Genomic DNA, 27,664 nt, shown 5'->3' with positions numbered 1-27,664 from the left:
GTGGAAAACTCGAAGAGATAATATTGTCAAAGCCCAAAGCAACATGCTTGCAGACATAATTACTGTCTTAAAAAATGAAGGAGACTTGAGAAACTTTTACCATGGAGATTGTTTCTATCGTTATTAAAATAGTTCATGCATATTGTTATGTAATGTACGATTATAGTGACTTTAATAATGAAAAAAATGTAAAACAACCTATAAACAAATGAATAAGATGATACCTGTATGTGGGCCTTTTAATATTTATTGGAAATGAAGTATTTTATTTCAGCCATAAATTTGAAAAAATATATGTAATTTTATCCAGTTATTTGAGTTATGATGTTAATACAAAAATCTAATTTGCACTTTCTACACAGGCTTTTACCTTTTGCTAGCAAAGCATTGATTGACTGCTTGATGGTGTTGTTGTTGTTGTTAATGCTCTGCGAAGGGGAAGCTGGGGTGAAAACTCTGTCTTTAGCATCAGCGTGGTCGGACTCTGTGAAGTTACTGTCCTCGTCAGTTAAACCATCTGCAAGGAAAAACACAAGATATAAAACATGATAATTTTTTAGCTTTTCATCGTAATGATGCAGGCAACTAAAACTTTGCTAAAGCAAGTACAAACATAATTTATGACAAAGGTCACGGTCAGGGACTTTCTGCATAGCATGAACATGTATTCCAAACATTTAATCATTGGTTTTAACTAACAATACAATTAAAGCCTCACTGTGTCGAAAACCTTGTACACAAAACACTCGGGCGTGTGACTGAGTTATAACCAGTGCTTAACATTGTAAATCGTAGTTATAACCCCCTTTTTCCAAGATATATTTTACATTTGGTGTTAACTATATCTGTAACAATGATCAGAAATTGATAATCTATAAATTACAAATGAAGTGAGTACTTTCATCAAAATCATCGAAAATCATCAAAATCAGAATCATGGCCGTTGAAATCTTTCGCAGACACAGTTTATAGCCTCATTATCAAGTGCTTCCCGGTTTTTTGCTCATTAATAACCTTAATGCCTCTGATTTTATGAGCCCTTATCGCAGATAGCCTAGGACCCCACAAGCAACAACCTGGAAATATGTGAAAATATGTCCTTGTTGTTTCACAGAAAAGGGGAAATGAAAATACTTATCTTCTTTGTTAATCTGTAAGCAGAAATTCTACAGATGTTCACCCCCCCCCCCCCCCCCCGTAAAAAAAAATAAATTAAAAATGTGTATTTGTATCTTCTTTTTTTCAAGCAGGATTTTGAGTGTAAATGTGAAATTAAAACTTTATGACTAACATAATCAAATTAGTCACTGGAAAAGTAATACCTGATTGATAGCAGCATTATTAACCCTTTACCACTTAGATACGTATTTAATTCTTTATGCGATACATGTACTCCACAAACAGTGTAATATTGTTCCATTTAGTATCATATTATAATTATTCTAATCGAATTATAATAGAGACATGCAGATAATTTGAAAACATCTTATTCTGTTAAATCAATGAAAATCTCAAGAAACTATCACACAAGCTGAAAAGAAAAAGGTTATATGTGAAAATTTTAGTATTTAATCTGAAATGTATACTGTAATGTTTCTATATTATTCTGCACCGTTTCAAAAAACACAGACAATATAACCCCGCTCTCTCTATTACAGGACTGTACCATTGAACCAGTTATTTACTGACTTGGTGACCTTTGAAAGCATAGTCCATGAACACTTCATACCTGACAATGTACAACTTTGTGATATTTGTGATAATATCATAAATACAGGTAATCAAGTACATGTACATATTATCAAGCAGTAACTTAAATTAATATAGACGTTTGCAAAGGGAAAAAAACTGTTTAAATATTGCATTTTAAACATAAAAACAATCATTTCATTTTTAATATAGCAATTTTTGCTTATATTACAGTCAGTCAGATGATAATAATCATATAATGTGAGAAATATGTACCGGTACCCTGTACTTGTATAACATTTAATTTAAAAAGTATAAATAACACTAATAGATCCAATAACACTGCACAAAAAACATCAACACGTTACAACTAAAGTACAGATTTTTTTTCAGTTACTCATATTTTCTTCAACTACAACTAAAAACTACTAAATCCCCAACGGTCTGAATAGATAATATTTCAAATAAAGTACACATTAATAAGGGAATAAAACAGATCCGTTCACATTATGAAACTATAAGGCAGGTATATTTCTATCACAACTTTATGAGCACCAAATTCCACACTCTACTACACACCAACCTATGCCGCTATTTCTAGCTAATTCTTCATAAAAAATTCCAGTCACAACTTCCAGTTAACTAATGAGGCTCACTTTTAACTGATATTGTTTTTATCTGCAGTTATACCAGGGACAAAGTGAAAGCATATCTGGAGTAAGAGGCAGTGTGAACAACTCTATTGCTGCGTTTCACACTATATAAACAAGCAATCAGGGGAGAAGTCATTGTGAATTGTCTATACCCACTTTTCTGGACTCTTAATAAGAATATAATTATAAACAATGTAGAATTTGTGAGCATTGCCATGTGCTGGAAAGCTGTGAATAACAGACACTCCAAAGTTAATGCTTTGATTGAGCACTTTCCTGTCTGTATTGTTTATTACTCAATTAATTGGAAATCAATTAGTCAGGTCCACTGAAAGAATTTAACTAATTTAATTTCTGTTGTTTTTGTGTGTGTGTGAAATTGTTGGCATAATGATTTTTTTGCAAAACAAGTGAGTATTTATTTTAAAATAAAATCAAGTAAATTTGTTGTTGTTTTTTCACTCCTTTGATAAGAGATTTTTTTGTAATTCTTTTTAAAATATTTTGTAATATTTATAAGGAAATATGCAGTATGAGTGTGAACAGTATAATTATTTTATTAAATATATAACAATCAAAACAATCTGTAATATTCATAATAATAATGAGACTATCATGAATAATGTGTAATTAAGCATGCATTTTGTATACCATAATGTACATTTTATTGTAATACTACTTTTTGAAAGAGTTGTTTCCCTTAGATTAACTGACTTACCTGCGACATGTTTTGTAAGATGTACAATTTCACTCAATGTTCCAACCGGATATTGCGAATTTCTGTTGTTTATTCTCTGAATAAGATCCAATTCCTTGATCCATGGTGTAACATTCACAGTTTTTATCATTTTATTATTAATCATATTGTTATTATATTTATCATAAATGTGTTTTACTTCCATGTCAGTAATTGGAAACCTTATAATCTATCAGCATAATATTTTCTCTTTAACTGTTTAAAAACATCCTCCCAGTCCCAAAATATTGTTCAACTGGCAGCTCAAAACCACATTTTCGCATTATAAAGCACTCAACAATTAATAAATGCTCCATTAATTCCTTGGTATATGGAGAACGGCTCCAAAATTACAACTACAGTTATTCACTCACTCATATATAATAATTTAGCAGGTCAACAGGGTCGTTATACTGGAAATTATCTCGTTTTCGTGGTCAGACAATAGTCACCAAATACTATAATTATTATTGATTTTAATTAAGCAGTATGACAGGCACCTATTTGGATGGCGGTACTCGAGAAGTCTCGTTAATTTCCTTCTCTATAATGAGTTTTTTGCTTAGACTGGTTAATTGGAGGAATTGGGAGGAAGAAATTCAAACTTGTGAATCTAATGACTGTGTCTTGTTTTAATCTATAATTGGGGATGCAATATTAGTAGACTGTGGCAACTTTTCTGACGTCTGTGACACCCACACAAATATTTAAAAAATGTAACAATAATTTATGACTTTCTTTTGTTTAAAACACACGACTGGTTCATACCTATAATTATAAAACAGAAAATTAGCCAATTAAGGGAAGTCATTTCAGCTCTCAGGCAACATGACTTTGTACCAACGAAAATTAAACAGTTTGGCGGAAATGATTTGTTTTACAAGCAAATAATAAGAAACTTTAAACAGGCATTTAAACCTCATTTCAATAATAAAGAATGAAAGTCAAAGAAACATTCAAGCCGCAAAGATATTATCAAATTATCAAATTTTGTGTCAAAAAATGATTGTTTCATATGACACTTTAAACAGAATGCAAATTCAAAACAAACATTGATAACTGTCAAAAAGTTTAATTTGATGTTTTATTAATCAATCTGCACTCACATGCATAATTTCTGTGGTACGCCCACTCATGGAGCGAATACAAGACCCCTCAAAGCAACCCCACTCTGCCCAATATGGAGCGGCAATATTATGTCACTTGATGTTATTATTCTCTCAATTGATCTACACTACTTTTAATGCAAACAAAAGATTTTACTGGCTCCCATGAGATCGGAACCCAGACTGATATATGGAAACAGTTTTCACCACCAAATTGCGAACAAGTTTTTGTTACAGTTTCTTGTTTCCAAATTCCTATTGGAATTTTTGGTATAATTCGATGCAGACAAATAATAGATACAGTTCGGTTCCCAGCATCGTAGACATTGTATTATGAGATATCATAGAGATGTTAGTGCTGTTGAAAAAGCCAATGATTGTGAAATTAAATGATAAGTGATAGATATGGATGCTTCCATGTGGAATTAAATGTAAACTGATAGATATCCATGCTCCCACCCACAATTTTAAAGCTTAAATTTTTGCGGACTACCTATACAAGTATCCATTTTATCACACATTTTAAAAGCTAGCTAATTGATATCAACACTTCCTCCCCTACTTTTACAGGAGTTTCTCATTTTAAGAAAAAATAGCTTTTGGCTAATAGGAACGTGTTTTAATATTTTTTAATTATCAAATAACATTATGACTTTTTTATGAAATTGCAATAAGATTTCTCATGGAAGTTCAACCAGACAATCTTAGTTGGAAAATGCTTTATTTACATTTTTATTTGATTAACCCATTCACCAGCATAATTGAATGTCATTCTTTTATATTATTAAACCTTCAACAACAATTAGCTTACGCAGCTTTGTTTTCGTCACCCAATTTTATAATCAGAAATTTGGTGACCATTGTGCTAGTCTACAAATGCCCGGGGCTTGATCAACATCTATTGTATTGAAGAAATGCCATTAACAACTTCGGAACAAGAGAAAAATGAAGTGTGATTTGTAATTACAAATGACAATGTCCAAGGTCTATTAGACTGGCAAGTGAAATTAACAGCTTTATTCTTGAGATTATATAAGAATGCTAAAACATAGTGAACAAAAACATGCCATTGTTTTCATTTTTGTGTAGCTTACCTAAAAAGGCTATCTAGTTTTTAATCAAAAGCTAATTTTAAATACTTTGTTTAATCATGATACGCGAAAACATGTATACCAGTAAATCAATGTATAACATACAGTTGGCCTAAGTAAAAACAATTGTTCTTCAATTTTTTTTAATAATTACTTTTTCTAAAGTGCAATATGCAATCAAGTATCGTGCAAGTTTTCTTGAAAACAACATGGATACAATAACCTTTTTTTGTCATTTGGCAAAACAATTGGTATGCTATGTAATTAAAATAGTAAAAACAGGCCATATATGGAAAACAATCAAAGCAAAATGTACCCAAACACTCTCCTTAAAACCAGTTCATATGAATCAAAACAATACAAATCAACAGCAATTAGCATTAAAATAATGACTGGTTAATTTGAAAACGAAGACAGTCTCGAGGTATAATTAATCAGGTTCCTTCAATTTGCCTTTTTTGTCTACCAAAGATGCCGAGAGATAGTTGAAACTTAACCAGATAATTAGTGTAATTGTTTCTACCCTTTGCTAGGCCAATCACTAATTTTGTTAGCTTATTTACTGTAACAGTGATATTCTAAATTCTTTTTTCACTATTTTGAAACAATCAAAACATAACCATTGGATGTACACAAAAGTTATTGTTTCAAGCAACCAGCTCCAGTTTCATTCGTTTTATTCCATACAGAGACAAAATGTCAAACTGTCGTCATTGATATGGCAGCTGAAAACGATGTAGGTGTGAGAGAGCTGTCAATAAAAGACGAGAAATCAACAAGCAAGGTATACTAGTTCCTTCCCCCCCCCCCAATACTGGAATAGTGTCGTTAGCTTTTGCATAAAATCCAATAGGTCTGTCGAAACAGCAAATCACTTATTCTATAGATAGAATTATACGGAGATGCTAAAACAATACTGTTATGACTCTCTTCAGCCGCACAATGGCTGCCTTCATGATCCAGATCAATAATAATTAATATACAGCAACTCAGAGAATTTCCAAAACATGTTACTGAACCAATCATTTAGACAATTTTTGTGACAATTAGACAGTCATAGTAAATGAAAGCTGGTTCGGAAAATCAATAAGTCCGTAACAAGACATCTCGTTCTATCCATGCGCCATTACTGCTGCGTTATCAAAGCCAAGAAGCCACTTAAATAATGACCTCATCCATCAATTATCAATGATACAACAAGTAAAAAATATTAGCAATAGAATTTCTAAAAAAAGTTGGGGTACCATTTTATTTCTTGTTTTGCAGGCTATCATTATAGTTAAAAAAAAATACAATTCTGATATACAGATCTACACAATTCTTCACTGAATAGACATAAGCAGCTCAAAAAGACTGCTATAATAGCCTCAGCTTTCAAGACTGATAAAATTAACTGCTAAATAACAGAAAAACATAGAACGGAAAAATGAGACAAAAAGAAAATGCAAGCTGTAATTAGAAAGGAAAATTGTTAATGAGTCCTAAGTCATACCTAAGCCTTTTGAGTGCGTTTTTAACATCTCCTAGTCTGTTACCATGACAACCTCATCCCAGTGTTTTCCTTTTTTATTAAAATATACATTAAGCGAGAAAAATGGCTTCTTCTCAATGCTAATTATACACAATTTTATCTTAAATATCTTCATCCATTAAATTTCTTATTCAAATTGTATCTGATTTCATGTCAAATGTTTTGTTAGCGATTTATTGTTCTCGGTGGTGAAAATAATCTGTAAATTTAAACCAGACACTCCTAGGGTACATTCTTTTTTCGGTTATAGCTACTTAATTAAAGATCATGGTTTGCAAACACCTTCAATGCAGTATCCTCACCTGTGTCAAGTCTTTTGTGGTGCACAAATATTTTCATATCAACATTTGATACAACTCACCTTTTAGCATGACTTTTAGCATTAAAATATGCCTGATGTTTAATGTAACAGACAAAATGAAACATGTAAAATGTGTAACCAAACAAATATATGAAATTTAATATAACTTACAGATATAATATCTTAATATTTCACACCAGGACAGAAGAATGTGTATATCACACTCATCAAATTGTAAAAAAAATCTGTAAGTTAGAATTACGCCGCAAATATTTTTTATGGACAACTTGTAGACAAAAATCTAAATATCTGCATTAAAATCAGTCAAAATAATAACTTTTTGGTTCATAAAGTATCTGAACAAAACACTGTTAAGTAAATAAGCCAATAGCACCAATTGCACCAAGCATTTTCTAACATAATCATATTTACTTGAATGCATTTCTTAAAAACCATTCTTTTAGTTAAATGAACTTCGTCTGTTATGATTTGAACGGATGCCCATTTAAAAAGAATTGCATGGTTTTTGGAGGAATCAAGGGGCTATAAGCTATGTTGTCAGACGCACAGTTTTGTCTGAAAAACAACACTGATTGCTAAGACAGGACAACTTGTCCCTAACAAATAAGATACAACCAATTCAAGATACTAGATGTAGTGATACATGTGGTTAAGAGTGGAAGTAGAATGACATCAGCACACACTCCAGCAATATTAAATCTAATATAGAATTATATAAGAAAATAAGAAGAAACTCTGCTTTGCACACTAGTTGACAATTTAAGACTGTAAAAGTACAAGTTTTTACATTGAATTTCACCATTTATCTCATGTTGTGTCAAGTATTGATTCTGGATTATAAGACAATTTAGAGATATTATACATTTTTAAAGGCTTTCTCCAAATGCGTACTGAATACTAAATCAATTAATAATGAAGCCATAACAGTCTCTAGATGTACATATTAGCCTACATGACCAAGTATAAAAAAATCTGCCAGTTCCAAACACATCAAAATTATATGACCCATCTCATTTTAAAATGAGTCTTAAGTCATATGACACCAGAGGAGCTCCAGACACGCAGTCTGGTCAGGCCCTACCCTGACCGCTTCTGAGACCACAACTCATTGCATGGCATTAACACCTTATGCGCTGAAACTGAATTTTAAAGGCCTTTGCAAACAGTTTGAATCAAGATCAGACGCCACAAAACATGGCGTCTGATCAGGATCCAAACTGTTTGCTATTCTGACAGTGGTCTTTCAAAAAACATGAAGAAAATGATGATTTTAGAAATTCAGCAGACACCAATTTAGCAGACGACAAATATCCCAGCATGCAAAGGGTTAAAGTGGACAGGGTAGCTCCTGAAAAGACTGCCCAATTGTGCACTTGTCCATTGTGCACTTGTCCATAATTGTTAGAACATTTTGTGCATGCCGCGATCATAACCAAACTGACCTATACAATAAAACTTCTGAAAAAATACAATAAAATATAATATTTATATCTGTGTACTACCTGCCTTCCTGAAATCCATATGCTTCATCAGTAATCATTTCACAACTTACTAAGTATAACTCCCAAGTCTCAATGGCAATATGTCTATGATAATTGTTTTCCAGCTGTAGCAGAAGAACTTGTTAATATCCGAATCAATATCGCCTAAGAATCTGAAACAATTGCCATCATGTAGCCCCGTCTATTCAACAGCCAACACACTTACATAATGAAACGTATCCTTTTAATTAACATGCACAAAAGTTGAAAATTATAGTGTGGATATGAGACTGAAATTCTAAACCCTAGGTGTCTAGCAAACTAGCAAAGAATGCAAACTTGAACACTAATTTGCTAAAAGCTTCAATAATTGTTACACAGGCTTGCTAATTATATTATAATCTTTTAGCTAATTTTCTTATGCTATTGTTCCGGTTAATCCGCATAAACAACAAAAGTCCAATCAGCGTTCCTGTATTTGCGACACAATGTTGCACAATTAAATTGGCGAGTTAAGCCCTAAAGCAGCAGCTTTGTAATCTACCTATTGTTTAAGTGCGGCCTGAGGAAATAATAAACACTTATTGATCTCATATCCCATTGTCCAAAAGAAATTCTGGAAAATATGTGACAGAAAATTATAAATTCCCACCAGCTCCTTTGATTGTTTCTTAAAGGTTGTCTATGTAGTTTGTGATTTTAGCCTTTTGTCTTGTCACGAAAATTTAGACTCATAGGTCTTATTTAATTTGATTTGTTTGCATACACAAACCTTTCTGAAACTTTAAGGGTGTAAAAGATAAAACATAACAACTTTATCACATAGCTCTAATAATATTAATGCAATTTAGATCAGCATAATTTACAGTGCACGTAACACATTATAAAACAATACCCCTATCCCCCCAACCTCTTGCAACCACACAAATATATGAACACATTTATTCCTTGATATAAACAACAACTAGAACAATTAATTTCCTGCGGCAAATTAATCAGTTGAATATGACCATGTAGCCATTACTGTACATAATTTTCGTGCAAATCCATACATTATTAAGCATGAGGCTTTTATTGGGTGCACAATTATGTATCTTTTCATTAACAAACCTCACACATTTATGCCACAATTTGCCTTTATAATAAACCATTAATTGCATATATACATAAACATATACCTAAATTTAAGTACCAAGAAAAAACAACTAATGTAGGTTTTGACACAATTATAAAAGAGTACTAACACAGAAACAATACATTGTGAAAATAGTATAAAAAGAAAATGCACATACAATTTTTTTATAATAAGTACAATCCAGTTGCAACAGAATAAACTCTTAAGTAAAATCTTAACAAAGAACAAACTTAAGTGAAATATGATTTTTTGTAGTAATTTACCTTGAATAAATGCCTTCACATATAAAACACTATGTAAAATACCAAAAGTATTGCGAGCAGAGTCTCAAGGTGTAAAGTCGCTCACCTGGTACCCAAAGGTACATAACTATTCTGTGCAGGTAATGCTCACCTGGTACCCAAAGATACATAACTATTCTGTGCAGGTAATGCTCAAACATTTTTACAATAGACTTATAAAGACAACTGCCCGAACACCTAGCAACCATGTTTTTTAACAGATCACGATCATTTTCTAACTCAGCCCAGATACATTCATGTTTGATGTCCTGAGCAAGCTTCATAATTAGTAGGTAAAAAAAGGGACTATGGCAGCCCCGGGGAAATGTTGTTCATGATTTCATGAACACTTCAAGCCAATCAAGAACTGTTCATGAACGGTTCTGAAAAAGTTCCTGAGCTTGGTTCATGAACTTTTGGACATGAACTGTTCTTAAGACATGTTCATGAACTGTTTATGAATTATTGTTGAACATTACAAAGTTCATGAACAGTTCTTCATCTAACCATAAATACTTAGTGATGAACATTTCATGCACAAGTATTTCTAATGACTTTTCTGAGACAGACTTTAAGGATCCATCATGAATAATTCATGAATTCCTTTGTGCTAGATTTTTCATACATATTTTTGAAAGTAATATTGAAAATCTAGCATACAAATCTTGTAGATTTGTGAAACCTGTGAAGTTAATATGAATATGCATAGTACTTTCACCTCTGTAAGTTAGAGTTCTTGACCTGTTCTAGAGAATTTTAAGAACATTTGTACAAGAACTGTTCAAGAACTGCCTTCAGGAACACTTCAATAACTTTTTAAGGACCTTTCCTGTTCTTGAATTATTCTTAAACTATTCTTGAACACTTTAAGAACTTTTTTGAACAACATGTTTCCCTCTGATGTTCTTTAAAACAGGTCTACACAATGTTTTTGAACGTATGATGGACTTTTTAAGAATCCAATATGTTCTTAAAAGGATCTATCATTGTTCGTGGAAGACTTAAAAGACAAGTTTAAGAACGTTTTAAGGACATCTTATTTCAAGAACAGTTTAAGATGATATCAAGAACTCAATGTACATTGCATTGCTGTTTTTACAAAGAAAGAATATTGTGTGCACAGGAAGTTGAAACGGAAGGCACATGGTTTATGTTATATTTGAAAATGTAAGTCTTTAATAAATTACCGGCTGAACTGATCAGCCATTGGTTCCATTTCAAGTTCTTTGGCACTGTAAGTGTAACCATTTCAGGGAAACCATTGATTAGTAAATGATTCTTGAACTGAAAATGAGACTATTCATAATCTTTTCAATACATGAATTATTCATGAACATATAGTGCAAAGTTGTATTATGAAATTTAAAGAGTATTATCAAACCACTTGTATCTCAGTTATTAGTGTTATATTTAAATTATTGTTATATGTTGCTATCAATATGTTAAGTGCTAATACAAGACTTGTTTCTTCTTATCCTGACCTGTTTGTTGAGCTTTAGTAACACTTATGATAACCTTTGCATAAATTGACAAATTCTTGTTCATGAATAGTTCATGAACACTTCATGCCACCTCAGTTCATGAACTCTTGAAGAACTATGGTTCATGAACTATTCACTTACAGTTCATGAACAGAAAATGAGCCATTGAAAAATAGAAGGAAAATGTTCATGAACTGTTCATGAACAGCAAAACCCTGAAGAATTTTTCAAGAATTGTGTTGTTCATGAACTGTTCAAGAACACTTCATGCCATTGATGTTCATGAATAGTTCATGAACATTTCATGCCATAATGGTTCAAGAATAGTTCATGAACACTTCATGCCACACGGGTTCAAGAATAGTTCATGAACACTTCATGCCATAAGGGTTCAAGAATAGTTCATGAACACTTCATGCCATTAGGTTTCAAGAATATTTCATGAACACTTCATGCCATTAATGTTCATGAACAGTTCATGAACTAAAATTTCAAGAACTTTTCACAGACGTGGCTCATTTTCTGTTCACGAACTATTCGTGAACAATTCATGAACTCAGTTCACGAACAGTTCATGAACTGTTCACGAATTATTCGTGAACTGCAGAACATCATTTCGCAGGGGAGGGTTCAACTGGTTTTTACTACAACCACATAAGGAAAACTGAACTACCAACTTATGGCAACCATGTCTTTCATTTGATAAGTTTCATGATGATTGCACAAACAAATGTGACTTCTTGAGTGTTCACAAGCTTTCTCTACAATTTGACCTGGTGACCTAGTTTTTGATGCCACGTGACCCAGTTTCAAACTCATACATGATATCATTGGTACAATTGTTCTCATTCATTTTCATGAAGATTAGCCTATGAATGTTAGGAACTAGAGTGTTTACAAGCTCTATATTTGACCCCATGTGACCCAGTTTCAAATTTGGCTTAGATATGTTTTTACCATTCGTTTCATGAAGATCGAACAACAGTTGTTGTTTCAAGAGAATTCCGAAGCTGATGAGCTTTTTCGTTACTTTTACAGAGGGACCTATTTTTCGACCCTATTTCCATGTTTTGATAAAATATAGGACAAATGTTCTTACCACCTTTCATGAAGGGTAATAAATGTGACCTCAAGAGTTTTTACATGTTTTTTTCTGAAATTTCACCTATTGACCTAGATTTCCACCCTATATTACCTAGTTTTGATCTTGGCCAAAATATCATTAGAAAAAATCTTTTGACCAAATTGCAATAAATGACTAAATAAATGTGGCCTTTGGAGTGTTCACAAGGAAAATGTTGAGGGTACACATATACATACCACAAATGACAAACAAAAGAATCACAAAAGCTCTCTGTGATTATGTTGAGCTGACAGGTGAGCTCGAAAGTGGCTGCTAAGAATAGTAACAGAATATGTATGACTATTGAAAGTTTGTGAGAATTTCCAAAACTTCCCTAAATGTCACCCTAACTCACTTTTCCCTGAAAATGCATACATTTATGATTTCTAATCATGTTTCACAAGATTGCAGTTCAAATATCCTTTTCCAAAGTGTAGTATATCTTAATAAGAAGTGATGAACATTCCATCCTTGTTTCATAACCAACCTTGCTGATTTACTTTTACATTTTTTCTAAATAGTAAAGTTGTTGACAACTATCGTGTCTGTAAAAGAACAGTTTCATATACTTCATAACCTGAAACAATTGTAAACCCCTGGAACTCACTGCTGAGCATTTGAACACAACTGTGATAATATCAACAAAAACAGATTTTTTTCAAAGAATACTATCAGAATAGCCAACAGTTTGGATCCTGATGAGACGCCACGTTCTGTGGCGTCTCATCTGGGTCCAAACTGTTTGCAAAGGCCTTCAAAATTCGGTTCCAGCACTGAAAGAGTTAAATACAAGATACAGTACAATATTTTCCAAAATAGACATCTCAAAATTATATATAAATTTCTATTGAGTATCATAAGATTAAAACTAGAAGAAACCAAAAAATACCAATTAAAACTCATAACATGTAAGAGCTAAGGATAAGCAATTTTTTTATGAAAAAACATAAGTCTAGACTTACACTCTTCTCTATATCCATTCATCTTGATTAGCAACATTCAACATTCAGTCTTTTCTATACAGACAACTAATTTAAACTTTCATGTCACAATCACATGCTCATTAACAAATTGCTTACTTATGATGAATGATCATTCATTTACAAGTTACACAATACTTCTCAAGCCAAAGAACACAGCTCTATGGATGCATTCAATTTGATACAACTGCCTTATTTCCCATCAATTTCCTAACTGATTTCCTTTGGAAACATTCTTAACACCTTGCCTTCAATGCAAATGAATTATCCCCCCCAGTGTCACCTGTGTGTCTTTATTTGATCTCTTCAATAATTATCAAATGTTGTATATTGCTTCTCATTGTACTAGGCTTCTACAACAAACATTGGACATTGGTCAAGTTTGTACAGCGGTCATTCACCAAATATCTCCTAATCAAAACTTTCTTTAATCAATTGTCCACTCTGTGTCTACCCATGGGTCAATTTCAATAAGTTCCTAAGACACCTATTGTTTTCGAGTAATTAACAGCCAACTCTTGTATGGCGTAGCGCCTGGGGCAGTACAAACATCCAGGTTGGATTGAAAGCAACTTTATTTGCCAATTTTTCTAATTAAATGTGTACAATAAATAGACACTAATTCCCAGGCACATTGACTGGTTTCCGGTTCATTGTTTTGAAAGCCTTTGACTGGTTCTTAAATCTTAAGCTTTTCTCCATTACATGGGGGCTTGCTGTGATTGGCTATTGTTCGGGAAACAAGCAACACTGGTACCTGAAATTTCTTACATAAAAAGAGCAGTAATTGGTTCATTATTACTTGGTATGGGCTACTTAAACAAACCCCTGTATGACCATCTTTGACCACCTTTAACACAATGAATGTCTTGTTAATGAAAGAAAGTTTGTTTTCTTTCTTTTTAGAGGCAAGTACATCTATCATGACAAAAACGTTTCAAGAACTTAACAGCTGGCATCAGCAGCAACAGGTACTTAAGTACCATTACATATCATCATCATCATCATCATCATCATCATCATCATCATCATCATAATCATCATCATCATCATCATCATCATCATCTTTTAAACTTTATACATGATCTTTTCAGTAGGTTTCAGCCAGAATCAACCAATGAAAATGTACATTATAAAACATGTGGTAATTAACTTTGTTAATATGAGAAACACTGTACAGGTAATCATGGTAATTACCAACAACTTTGTAAATGACCATGAATGTTAATTAAAAGATTGAATTCGTGGCATGTACTGAAAGTCTTTTTTTATAATCTAAAGCATGTGCAATCTCTACGCTTTCAATAGGTAGATTTTTTATTGCATTTTTAAAATGAAGCATTCAATTGGCTTGCATAAGATAGATAGTTTTGTATGTATAATATTTGTACAAAAACAATTACCATAAAACACATGAAGATGATAATTTTCAAGATTTTATTATAATCTTAAATTATATCTTCCTTCGCAAATATTTGTAATATAAATTTCTTTGCTTGCCAATCTTTTTGAAAAATCAGTTTAAATTCAAATGATGGCAAACCCTTAAAAAAAGTCCTAATGACAAAAGCTTAACCAGTTGCCCTATTTTGGACCTCTCAGCTAATAAATCCTGCTGGTTTATTTTAATATTACCCCGCTAGGATTTATTAACTTCATAATGAAAATCATCTGATGTAGCCATCCGTGTCATTATTGTTATTTGCACATTTAATTTATATTCTGACACCAAGACGGTTGTTCTTTTTCCTTTTTTTGCATGCATAAACACATATTTCTATTTGGCTATTTTGACACTGTTATAAAGAAAACTGAAAACAATTGTTACTTTATAAAAACAAAATACATAAAAACTCATAATTAATATGAAAAGCTATTTTGGATTGAATGGAAGTGTTCATAGGCAATGTAAAGAGCATTTTATCCTTATTAGACGACAACAACATATCCTTAGCATTTTTAAGGTATACATACAGTTTTAGGTTCTAACAAGGGCTGTTTGTAAAACATGCATGCCCCCCATATGGGCTCTTCGTTGTAGTGACAGCCATTGTGTGAATATGTTTTTTTGTCACTGTGACCTTGACCTTTGACCTAGTGACCTGAAAATCAAAAGGGGTCATCTGCCAGTCATCATCAATGTACCTATGAAGTTTCATGATCCTAGCCATAAGCGTTCTTGAGTTATCATCCGGAAACCATTTTACTATTTCGGGTCACCGTGACCTTGACCTTTGACCTAGTGACCTCAAAATCAATAGGGGTCATCTGCGAGTCATGATCAATCTACCTATGAAGTTTCATGATCCTAGGCATATGTGTTCTTGAGTTATCATCCGGAAACCATTTTACTATTTCGGGTCACTGTGACCTTGACCTTTGACCTAGTGACCTGAAAATCAATAGGGGTCATCTGCGAGTCATGATCAATGTATCTATGAAGTTTCATGATCCTAGGCATAAGCGTTCTTGAGTTATCATCCGGAAACCACCTGGTGGACGGACCGACAGACCGAGAGACCGACATGTGCAAAGCAATACACCCCCTCTTCTTCGAAGGGGGGCATAAAAACTCATCTAATTTATGAAATTAAATGATCACATAATGAACCTAATGCAAAACTTTCTGGGCATAAAAAACGCAGGAAGCTGACTGGTTAAGGTCACTGAGAAAGTAATGAGTAGATTACAGGTGCAAAACAGAAACCAGTCCTAATTAATGAGTCTGCATTAAATGTTTTAGACAAACCAGACTTATTATGTTAATGATGTCAATAATTTCGTGATGTAGCACTTTTTCTCTCATTATGTCCAAGAAAATGAGATATATCAACACAAGTATGCGAGGCGTTTGGTTCAGGTTTCAATTATGTCCTTTATTTACAACAAATAATTTTGTGTTTAAACGTATGCAAATTGCCCTTATGTATTAAAACTGCGTAGGTCTAATTACATAGATCTGAATCGAGACAAAAACTTAATTCAGACGGTTGCACGAAGGGATGAAAGTTTCAAGATACTAGCTCTATCATCTGATACTTCTTAATTACAATAGAAAAACAGACAGGAAAAATATGATATTGACAATTTAAGGAACATAGCTTTTCTTTAAGGCAAATAACGACAATTAACTGGTGTGTTACATGCCAATTTATTGGAGACAACCTCAATCCTAAGCTTTTGTCCTTAGTACTCAATCAAACTAAAGGCGTTTGACAATTTGTTAACAAACGCAAACCCGAAGATAATAACTGCCAACCTTGCAAATTAAAAGATTGTTAATAACACATGGGTTAATTACACTGGCAGCCTTTGGGTAGACATTCAGTAGAAAGCCAATCTTGTTTCATAATGACAATTTTTCTTAATAATTGTTATTGCAAAGTTTAATTTCAAGGATATGAGTTACCCTGAAAACGCTGATTGATAGCATGTTCAAACAAATATGTGTACAACTTTCTTGTGTTTATTAAACCTTTGTATGCTGGGAAATTTGTCGTCTGCTAAAATGTCGTCTGCTGAATTTCTTAAATTAGCATTTTCTTCGATTTTTTTCCAAAGAATACTACCAGAATAGCAAACAGTTTGGATCCTGAAACGTGGCGTCTCATCTGGATCCAAACTGTTTGCAAAGGCCTTCAAAATTCGGTTCCAGCACTGAAAGAGTTAAGGTACTACAAAAGACAAGCAGCAACTATAATTATTGAAGTAAGCATCCAAAAGTTTGAAATCCCAACATTTCTTAAATTACTTGATATTGTCAAACATATTTGGACTAAAGGATGAAACAGTGATGACATTTTCAGACGATTTTGGTTTATTTACTTTTTATTTGTAATGTTGTAAAATCTGGCCATGGTAGTTTGTATTAATTATGGAACATGTCTGATAATTAAATGGAAATTTACTTGAAATTGTTTTATATATGGTCAACCAAGTTATGACTGCGTTCATTTCAATTGCCTCATAATAAAGACTAATGTTGAGGTTCACAAACCAATCAAGTTCATGAACTCATTGTTCTTCAATTCATGAACAAACCTGTCATTGGTAAGCATGAACCATTCATGAAAGTTCAGCAGGGGTAGCTTTTGAACCACTTGCAATTTATTCAACATTAGCATTGCATACTTTGAAATGAACGCTACAAGTAGTGTGCTATCAAATTAATGGATTAGAACTAGGATCTCTTTTTTGATTTTCTAATTATTTTGGGACAGTTTTTGGATGTTCATTGTTTACTGTATTACACGCTGTAAATTCATAAGTGTTGCGGTGCTATATGTTGGCGGTCAGATATACTTATGTCCATAATATGAGTAAATCCACTTTACATCCCAACCCTAGTCTATATTGGTGCAGGGGTATGATAATATGAAGAAGTTATTGGGGTTCAATACTTCTTATACAACGTTTTAATACAACTTTTACACAGATATGGGGACATTTGCTGTAAAAAATGTTGCATTTACCTGTTGTTTCAGCAACATATGTCAATGAAATCTGTTCAGAGCTTTCAACCTTTTTGAGTACACCTGCTTATTAAAACTATCTCTACATGTTATCAAAATAGTGGCAATAAACTGGTTATCTGTCAATTGAAAATTCTCAAACAGTCATTTATATAATTTGTGTCCCTGATGACTGCATTTGTCTCATAATAACATTATTCATTCAACTCTCTTAGGATAGGCTGAATTAATCAAGATGGGATTTAATTGAAATTTATGCTAAGCAAACAGTGGGTATTCACTTCATCTTTTCAGTATATGCCAAATTTTCTCTGTCAATACATCAGTATTTTAGATAAAGATAAAGCCCATTAAATATAAAAAAACCAACCCAGGTAAAAGTCTAAATGAATAGCAAGGTTTAAATTACAAAATATGCTGTTGTCCCTGATTAGTGAAGCAAATCCAATAATTTATATGTTGGACGCAAACTGTAATCTGCTGTTTGTTTTACCAGGGGCTGTCTGGGATATCTAACAGCAGGTCAAACTAATTATGAAACAAACTCTGTACACTGACTTTCAGCTAGCATGTTTGAAACAACAATTAATGTATAACTATTAAAAACAAGCTTGGATGAGCATAATATTGTAATTCTAAACAGGAAGATATCTGCATTTTACCTCTTTGCTTGTAACTAAAGACAAATATAGAAAGTTTAATTTAATTGTGAAATACATCACAGCAAGTCTTCCTTGTCTTGAATTGTCTCCCTTTTAAGCTCTCCAAATGGAGGTCAGAAAGCATATCTGAAGAAAAAATGGCTGGTAAATTTGAATGCAGTTTAACATGTGGAAATTTGGTAATCAACAATCTGTTACTGGTAATTACACACACCTTTGGAATTTCAAGAAGATCAGAGTATGATTTCATAATACAAAACAGGTCAAAACATAACTGCATTATTCCAAAGCAGTTTTATGAACAGACCATACCAACCCTACCAGTATTTAAGATTTCATAGTTTATTACCAAAGCAGATGGCAAATCTTCATGTAACAAATCATGTTCCATGCTACATTTCGTGCCAATACTGTAGCATATTTAACTCAATAAAGTACAACATACATGCTAAGGCTAATACTAGAAAAACCTTTAAACATGAATCACTACTACTAACTGCCACTGCATCAACAACTATGACCACATCTGATAATGTATGCTCCAAGGAATTATGAAATTTGTCAAAAGGCTTAACTTAGGTACAAACAATGTCAGTTGTAACCACTTGGCATGAACCATGTGGCAGACATCCTATGACCCTGAATAAAACTATCACACCAACCAAACAAGAGGGCGAAGGGCCTTCAGACGCTCACCTGAGACCCCAAACAACTTTACTGATCTGAGCAGGAAGTGCTCACTAGATTTCCAAATAAAACTGCCATAACACTTTTTGTTTAACCCATTTATGCCTAGTGGCTCTCCCATCCTGCAAAATTGGATCAATTTATTTCCAAAATTAGGGATGTCTAGTATATTTATTTCTATATTTAGAATATTTCTTACAGAAATTCCTTTAAGCAAACAGCGCAGACCCAGATGAGACGCCGCATCATGCAGCATCTCATCTGGGTCTATGCTGTTTGCCAAGGCCTTTTTTCTAGACGCTAGGCATAAATGGGTTAAGGTTCTTTGATAATTTCACTAAGGTAGGTTTACAAATGCGCTTTTCTATTGTGTTCACATGGTGTAACTTCAAACACATAACAAAAACTGCACCACCTTATGAAGGCCATGTTTTTCAATGTATTGGAATCCAATCTCATCTGGCACAGAAATCATCAGACCAAAAAACCTCTTGACCCAATTATAAACTAAGTCAAAATATCAAAGGGACACAGTCATATTCAGAGCAATTTTCATTAAGACTGGACAAAAAATGTGACCTCTAGTGTTCAAACGGTTGTACTTAAGCCATTTTTTAAAAACTGCGCCGCCTACTTGCGGACAGCTTTTTTCAACAGACAAGAACAATTTTAAAGTGTCGCAAAGGTATCAATGGGATTAATCTTCTGACAGTTACATAATAATAAGGCATTGTGACTTCTAGTGTACATAAGTTTTTTTAAGTTGACCCAGTGACCTATTTTTCACACCACACAACCAAGTTTCGATCTTGGACGAGACATCACTTTGACAACAGTTCTGACCAATTTTCATGAAGAGTGGGCAATAAATGTGGCATACTGAGTGTTCACAATGTAAATGTTGATTACTCATGAAGCTTTACCTACACAAGTTGATCACAAAATAACATCAATTCAAGTATCAAAGATTTGTAGCAAGAAGTATAATTATATATGTTAGACTTTAATTTTTTGATAAACAAGACATTTAACCTCCTGAATTTGTCTTCGTCAAAAAGTAGGTCAATGTAAAGGTTTAAATGAGGTCAGGTGATGTGGGTGTCAGGTGATGTGGGTGTCAGGTGATGTGGCTGTTTTAAGAGTGTTCATAGAAAAATCCATGCAAGTATCAAAGCTTTGTTTAAAGCATTATTTATGTCATACAAAATGTGCCATAATGTTTCCTTGTACACAAGAAAAACAAAGAAACAGACTGGCCAATTGCTATGGGCATACAAACTTCTAGCACTTGTGCTGGCATATTATATGCAAACAACGAACTATAATTATTTTTTTAATCATTAATACTTCATTATAAATGAATTCTTAAAGAGTTTAATTGTTATAATGCTAATTATGGAATGAGTGACATGCTTGACAATTTAAAGCTGCCTATTGTTTGTACTTAATAGCTTGCATTGATACCCATGGTGCTAATCTGTATAATAAAAGACCCAAACTTAAACAATTGATTTTTAATTGAAAGCCAGTCTGTAACTGTTACACACACTTTTGTACAAGTTTATCAATTAATTCTTTAAATGGATTTTATCAAATGACGGGCAGGTATCTACATGCAGTCAAATTTCCTACTTGTTATAACCATTTGATCCAATTTTATTGATTTAAGAAACAGTCTTTGAATCACTTATTAGGTTTTTGATTAAAATTAGGAAATCTCTTAAGCACACATACATGTACGCGAAGATTTCAAGATATTGATTAAGACTGAAGAAGAGAGGTACATACGGGAAAATTAGCATTTATCTCTAATGAATTGAAATTATTAATACAAATATCAAACGGTTCAATGACAGGCCAAACATCCAATCAAGATCAATATGAGCTCTTATAACAGCTATACAACATTCATTTCACGAAATTAAAATGTCTTTGCAAAGACTTGTAAGTCACCCAAGATTATTCAAATCAAGATGGTTAAAAAAATGGCACCTTTACCTTAACCTGAATATCATGCTTTGTAAACAGCTGTTTTATGTCATTTATGTCAAGAGAATGTAGAGAATTATAGACTGGTTTGCCATTTAGTCAAAAATGTTCACACCGTCTTGATGCCAACAATCAGAGTCTTGCACTTGCGCTGTTGATATGGTGTTTATAAAATATCCTGTACTTTGAAGATAATGTTCAAGAAAATGCCATTATCATCATCATATACACAGAAAGCCCCACACAGAAGATATCATTATCATCATATACATCAAAAGCTCCTTACATCAGATATCATTATCATCATCATATCGACAGGAAGCTCCTTGCAGAAAAGATCATTATCATCATCATATACTCAAAAAGCTCCTTCCAGATGATATCATTATCATCATCATCATATACACAGAAAGCCCCATACAGAAGATGCCATTATCATCATCATCTACACAGAAAGCCCCTAACAGAAGATGCCATTTTCATCATCATATACACAGAAAGCTCCATACATAAGATGTCATTATCATCATCATATACACAGAAAGCCCCTTACATAAGATGTCATTATCATCATCATATACACAGAAAGCCCCTTACAGAAGATTGCATTATCATTATCATATACACAGAAAGACCCTTACAGAATATATTATTATCATCATCATATATACAGAAAGCCCAGTACAGAAGATATCATTATCATCATATACACAGAAAGCCCTCTACAGAAGATATCATAACCATCATAGACACAGAAAGCCCCATACAGAGATGTCATTATCATCATCATATACACAGAAATCCCATTACAGAAGATATCATTATCATCATCATATACACAGAAAGCCACATACAGATGATGTGATTACCATCATCATATACATAAAAAGCCACATACAGAAGATATCATTATCATCATCTAGTACACAGAAGGCCCCTTACAGAAAATATTATTATCATCATCATATACATAGAAAGCCACATACAGAAGATATCATTATCATCATCTAGTACACAGAAGGCCCCTTACAGAAGATGCCATTATCCTCATCATCATATACACAGAAAGCCCCTTACAGAAGATATTATTATCATCATCATATACATAGAAAGCCACATACAGAAGATATCATTATCATCATCTAGTACACAGAAGGCCCCTATAGAAGATGCCATTATCCTCATCATCATATACACAGAAGGCCCCTTACAGAAAGGTAGGGTGGGTATTTGACTGAAGTACATAAAATGGCTGAGCAATTAATTTCCTACAGCAATTAATGTTTTTTCAGGTACTTTCTTACTTATTTGGGCCCTGATTTGCCATTAAAGCAGATCCTTCCAACCACCATCAACAACATCAAGAACAACAACAACAAAAGGGACCGGTTTATAACACCTATTCATTTTTCCATTTCCAGTTGACAACATGCAAACCGACTGGCTTAATTATATTTTAAAACAACTTTTCCACAACTTTTTTTAGAGGCTGCTGATAAAAAGGTGGGCATTTTATAAAAGAGGCGGGCATAAAATCTTATATGAAAACATTTTTCCTTCATAAGTATATTTTTCAAATTTTATTATCCAGCCCATCTGCCATTAAAATTGTGTTCTTTTAAAAACTTGTCTGATTATAATCTATTTATGTTCCCTCTTTTTAAATTAAAACCATATTTCATTGCAGTTATTATAACATCAGACAGACTGAGAGAAGATAAAAAACCTGAACAAAAAATATGAAGATTTTGTCACAAAGACTGATCAGTAAAATAAATCCAAATGTTTGTTTTTACATTAATTGCATATGTGCTAATTCAAAATGTTCTTCAAATTGAAAAGCACTCAAGTTCATGCTAAATGCGTCCAATTTGAATGATAATATTCAGCTTATAATAACTAGAGAAAATAATGACTTAATTTCAATAGAACTTCTCTTTTCAAACATTTTTAATTCATTTCAAAGTAATTCACCACAATTTCATTAACAAACAAAGCCCTAATTTTAGCAAATTTGTATGGTCTTGCGTCTATAAAACCATCAAAATTACTCCACATTAATGCAAAGAGAAAGACTTAATATTCTTTATGATAAATGTTCAATGGTAAATCATTAAAAAAATCTCACAACCTTATCAGATGAAACCCATTTCACTCAAAATGCCTATTCAAACAACAGGACTGAATTTATCATTTAATTTAACACGATATAGACACTAATTCAAATATCGGCCTGAACAATAGGCTTGGCGACCTTGTATACATTACTGATTAAAATTTTAATAATAATGGTTTCGTTTCATGGTGTTATTCTCATGGTTTCAATGCCTGTTCTTTTGTTATTAAATCTTAAGACACATTGAAATAAGCGAAATTAGGAGTCAGCAGGCAGAAATAAATGAAAATCTAGACAAGGTTGCACCCATGAATTGTCAATTCCTTCAAACGGTTCAAAAAGACTATCCAATTTCCAATTACACTATACCTTAATTTGCCATAACTCAATTAGCTTTGGTTTTTATTTTACTCTAAAAAGCAATTAAGATTAATGACAACGAAATATATTTACTTACATCAATTATTTTGAAATATTTATGTTCACCACTTAAATATTATTGAAAACAGTGAAAAATCAAACTAAAAAAAAAACAAACAAAAACACTTCAAATGAATTAGCAGATAACCATGAATGCTTACATATGTGACCAAATGACAACAACAAATGGCTGATTTATAATGCAGTTAAACTACAAGAAAATGAAAAACATGCAATTTTAACCATGTAACAAAAACAAGAAGAAAACAACAACAACTAATTTTCATAATGCAACCAAGCAACACGAAAAATAACAACAGCAGGCGCATTTTTATATATTCACAAAGCAACAAAAATGTTAATTATCATCAGTCTACATATTTATTACCATCCGCCATTTTGTATCATATTCAGGTATCATAATACAGTCACAGTTGTGGATTTTCAAGAGATGAACAATGTGTAAAGATGCAAATTAAGATTGGAGATAAACGCAATTTATTACCATTGGATGGGTATACCATGCAATTTGCTACCCATTAAAAAACCAAATACTTACATAAAATACCACATTCAGATTGTTATAAAACAACATTAAAATATACCTAATATAAACAAGCACCTGGTTTATAAAATTTTAATTGGAATAATATGACACCATATGTTATTTAAATAATTTTGATCTGTTTCACAATGCAGATATTTATGACAATAGGGAATGGCATACACATTTTTTAAGAGTTATTGGTTACAGTTTCATTTGACTGTAATTGGTTACAGTTTCATTTGACTGTTATTGGTTACAGTTTTATTTGACCGTTATTGGTTACAGTTTCAATCTACTGTTATTTGTTACAGTTTCAATCTACTGTTATTTGTTACAGTTTCAATCTACTGTTATTTGTTACAGTTTCAATCTACTGTTATTTGTTACAGTTTCAATCTACTGTTATTTGTTACAGTTTCAATCTACTGTTATTTGTTACAGTTTCAATCTACTGTTATTTGTTACAGTTTCAATCTACTGTTATTTGTTACAGTTTCAATCTACTGTTATTGGTTACAGTTTCAATCTACTGTTATTTGTTACAGTTTCAATCTACTGTTATTTGTTACAGTTTCAATCTACTGTTATTTGTTACAGTTTCAATCTACTGTTATTTGTTACAGTTTCAATCTACTGTTATTTGTTACAGTTTCAATCTACTGTTATTTGTTACAGTTTCAATCTACTGTTATTGGTTACAGTTTCAATCTACTGTTATTTGTTACAGTTTCAATCTACTGTTATTGGTTACAGTTTCATTTGACTGTTATTGGTTACAGTTTCAATCTACTGTTATTTGTTACAGTTTCAATCTACTGTTATTTGTTACAGTTTCAATCTACTGTTATTGGTACAATTCAACAAGACTGTTCTTAATTAGAAAGTCTTATGTACTTGTTATTGGAACTATGACTGGTATTTAGTAAATTTTAGGAAAAGTTCAGGCTTAAGTCAATCAAAATGCCATAACACCAGAGCAGGTCCTTTATATGTCCCTCATATCTGGCAAGGACTTGCTTGGACATGGTCAGAACCGACAGATGTGTAGTGCAGACCTTGTTTTGTCTTGATGGAAGGTTTGAACATGCCTAAAACTTAACTGATGAGGATGCAGTATGAACGGATGAGAAATATACAGGAGACCTTATAGGCAAATTAATGGTCTGGTAGGGATGCTGTGAGAGATTCAAGAATGGCCCTGATGTTTGAACTTCTGTCTGGTCTCTTTCTGCATTCATACTATGCTTGGACTGGGTTCCATATCAAGCTCCTACCATTTGCATGGTGTCAACACAAAGACCTTTCCGAGAATGAGGTGAAACTGAAGAGAACTGTGGACAAGCTTAAGTCTGATAGAATAGTTACCAGAAGTTCCACTTTTAACCCTTTGCATGCTGGGAAATTTGGCGTCTGCTAATATGTTGTCTGCTGAATTTCTAAAATTAGCATTTTCTTCGATTTTTTTCAAAGAATACTATCAGAATAGCAAACAGTTGGGGTCCTGATGAGACGCCATGTTCTGTGGCGTCTCATTTGAATCCAAACTGTTTGCAAAGGCCTTCAAAATTCGGTTCCAGCACTGGAAGAGTTAACTCACAAGCCACAGTGAACAGTCTGTGGAAACTACCTTAAGCTGCAATCACATTTTGGTAGAGTCAATCTTTTGACAATATCAAACAAGCCTTTAGACACTTGTGAAACATTTATGGATATGGTGCATGGACACTATATTTACATGCAAGTAAAAAGCTGGAAGGCAACTTTAATATTTTTAGATTTTCTAGCAATATTTTTTCATAAAATATTGTTAACCAGACACATCAAACACTAGCATGTGCTGTACAAAAGTATGGAACAAATAATGTGAAGGGAACACATTCATGCCCTTTTAAACCATTTTTTTAGCAAAAATCTGGAATACAATATTAAAACTTATTAACAAACCATCTAAATGTGGTCTTTTTTGTAGGCATGGTTAATTTTTATTTTGCCCTGTTCATGATGATTATAGCATTCTACCTTAATTGTACCTTAATTTAGTTGTACATCATTTTATGCAAATCTCTTATTTTAATTCATTTGACCCAAAAAACATCAAACAATTAAGTTCATTAACAAAATTGCCCTATAAACGATAAATTATGTGATTCACTATGTGGTAACAGTACTGTACATGTTTTTCCTTTAGATTTATAAAGAAAAATAACAGATTAGCCTTCTGATTAATTATAATGTAGTAACAAACCTAATTACGCTCAGACATAATTAGCTAATTTTGCGAACAATTAAATATTATGGACAGATGAAGTCAGTCCTATTAGTCGTCAGAACGACTACATATCTTGTGATGGATATGATCATTAATGCAATTAATGCTCTGTGAAATGTCAATACTTTATCTTCACAAGCACATCAGTTTGCTCACAAACAAGACTCAAGTCTCAAGTCTCAAATCATGAGCATCAAAACATGCCACATTTTACCATCAAACTTGCAAAACAAAATATTGCTTTAAAGAGCCCTAGAATCTTTTGTTAATTTTCAAACAGTCTAAAATAGATATTGGATAATGTATATGAACGTTACGGTAATGATGCTAAAATTATTGCCACCTTTTCAAAATGTAATGCAAAAAAATTACAAAATTTATCTGATCAACAACAAATTGAAAAGGTTTTAAATATCGTGCAAATATGTAAATATAAGCATGCAAAACAGTTTCAATTTTCAGATAAAAGTCGAATATGTTCTTACCAGCCACTGCAACCATTTTCAAGACTAGCAGGACCTTGCACCTAGCAGGTACCTTTTCTAATTGATTACATTCTAGTGTTGCAACCGGTTTATCAAAATGTGTCTTCCAGCAATCAGGTGGACTCATCATGGCTGTCATGTCAGGAGATTGGCTGTCATACCACACTCATTACACTCAAGGTAGTTATGAAGTCATTAGTTCCAAACTGGTCATGTTACCTTTACTGTGAGCGGCTAAATGGGACAACAATCACCCTCACAGCAGCTGATGTACTTAACATAAACATAATGGTCCTATTAATAATGTTTAACCAATATTCGTTTTTGATGGGGACTCATCATTTCCTAAGGAAATTACACACATCAACAAAAATTTATGTTTTAGCAATATACCAAAGATTTTGATAA

The 27,664-nt window shown here is 32.7% G+C and overlaps 1 protein-coding gene across 1 annotated transcript in view; it reads right to left on the bottom strand.

The window, feature by feature from the left end:
* LOC127846426 (zinc finger homeobox protein 3-like) overlaps nt 1-27,664 on the bottom strand; it is a 124,753-nt gene that overhangs the window by 20,333 nt on the left and 76,756 nt on the right. Inside the window, 1 exon segment of the mRNA XM_052377651.1 lies at nt 371-517. Coding sequence (XP_052233611.1) covers nt 371-517 — 147 coding nt within the window.

This window comes from Dreissena polymorpha, chromosome 9, assembly GCF_020536995.1.
Source record: "Dreissena polymorpha isolate Duluth1 chromosome 9, UMN_Dpol_1.0, whole genome shotgun sequence".
Lineage (NCBI taxonomy): Eukaryota > Metazoa > Mollusca > Bivalvia > Myida > Dreissenidae > Dreissena > Dreissena polymorpha.
Note: the sequence above shows the minus strand (reverse complement) of the source record. Positions and strands in the feature narration are given on the sequence as shown.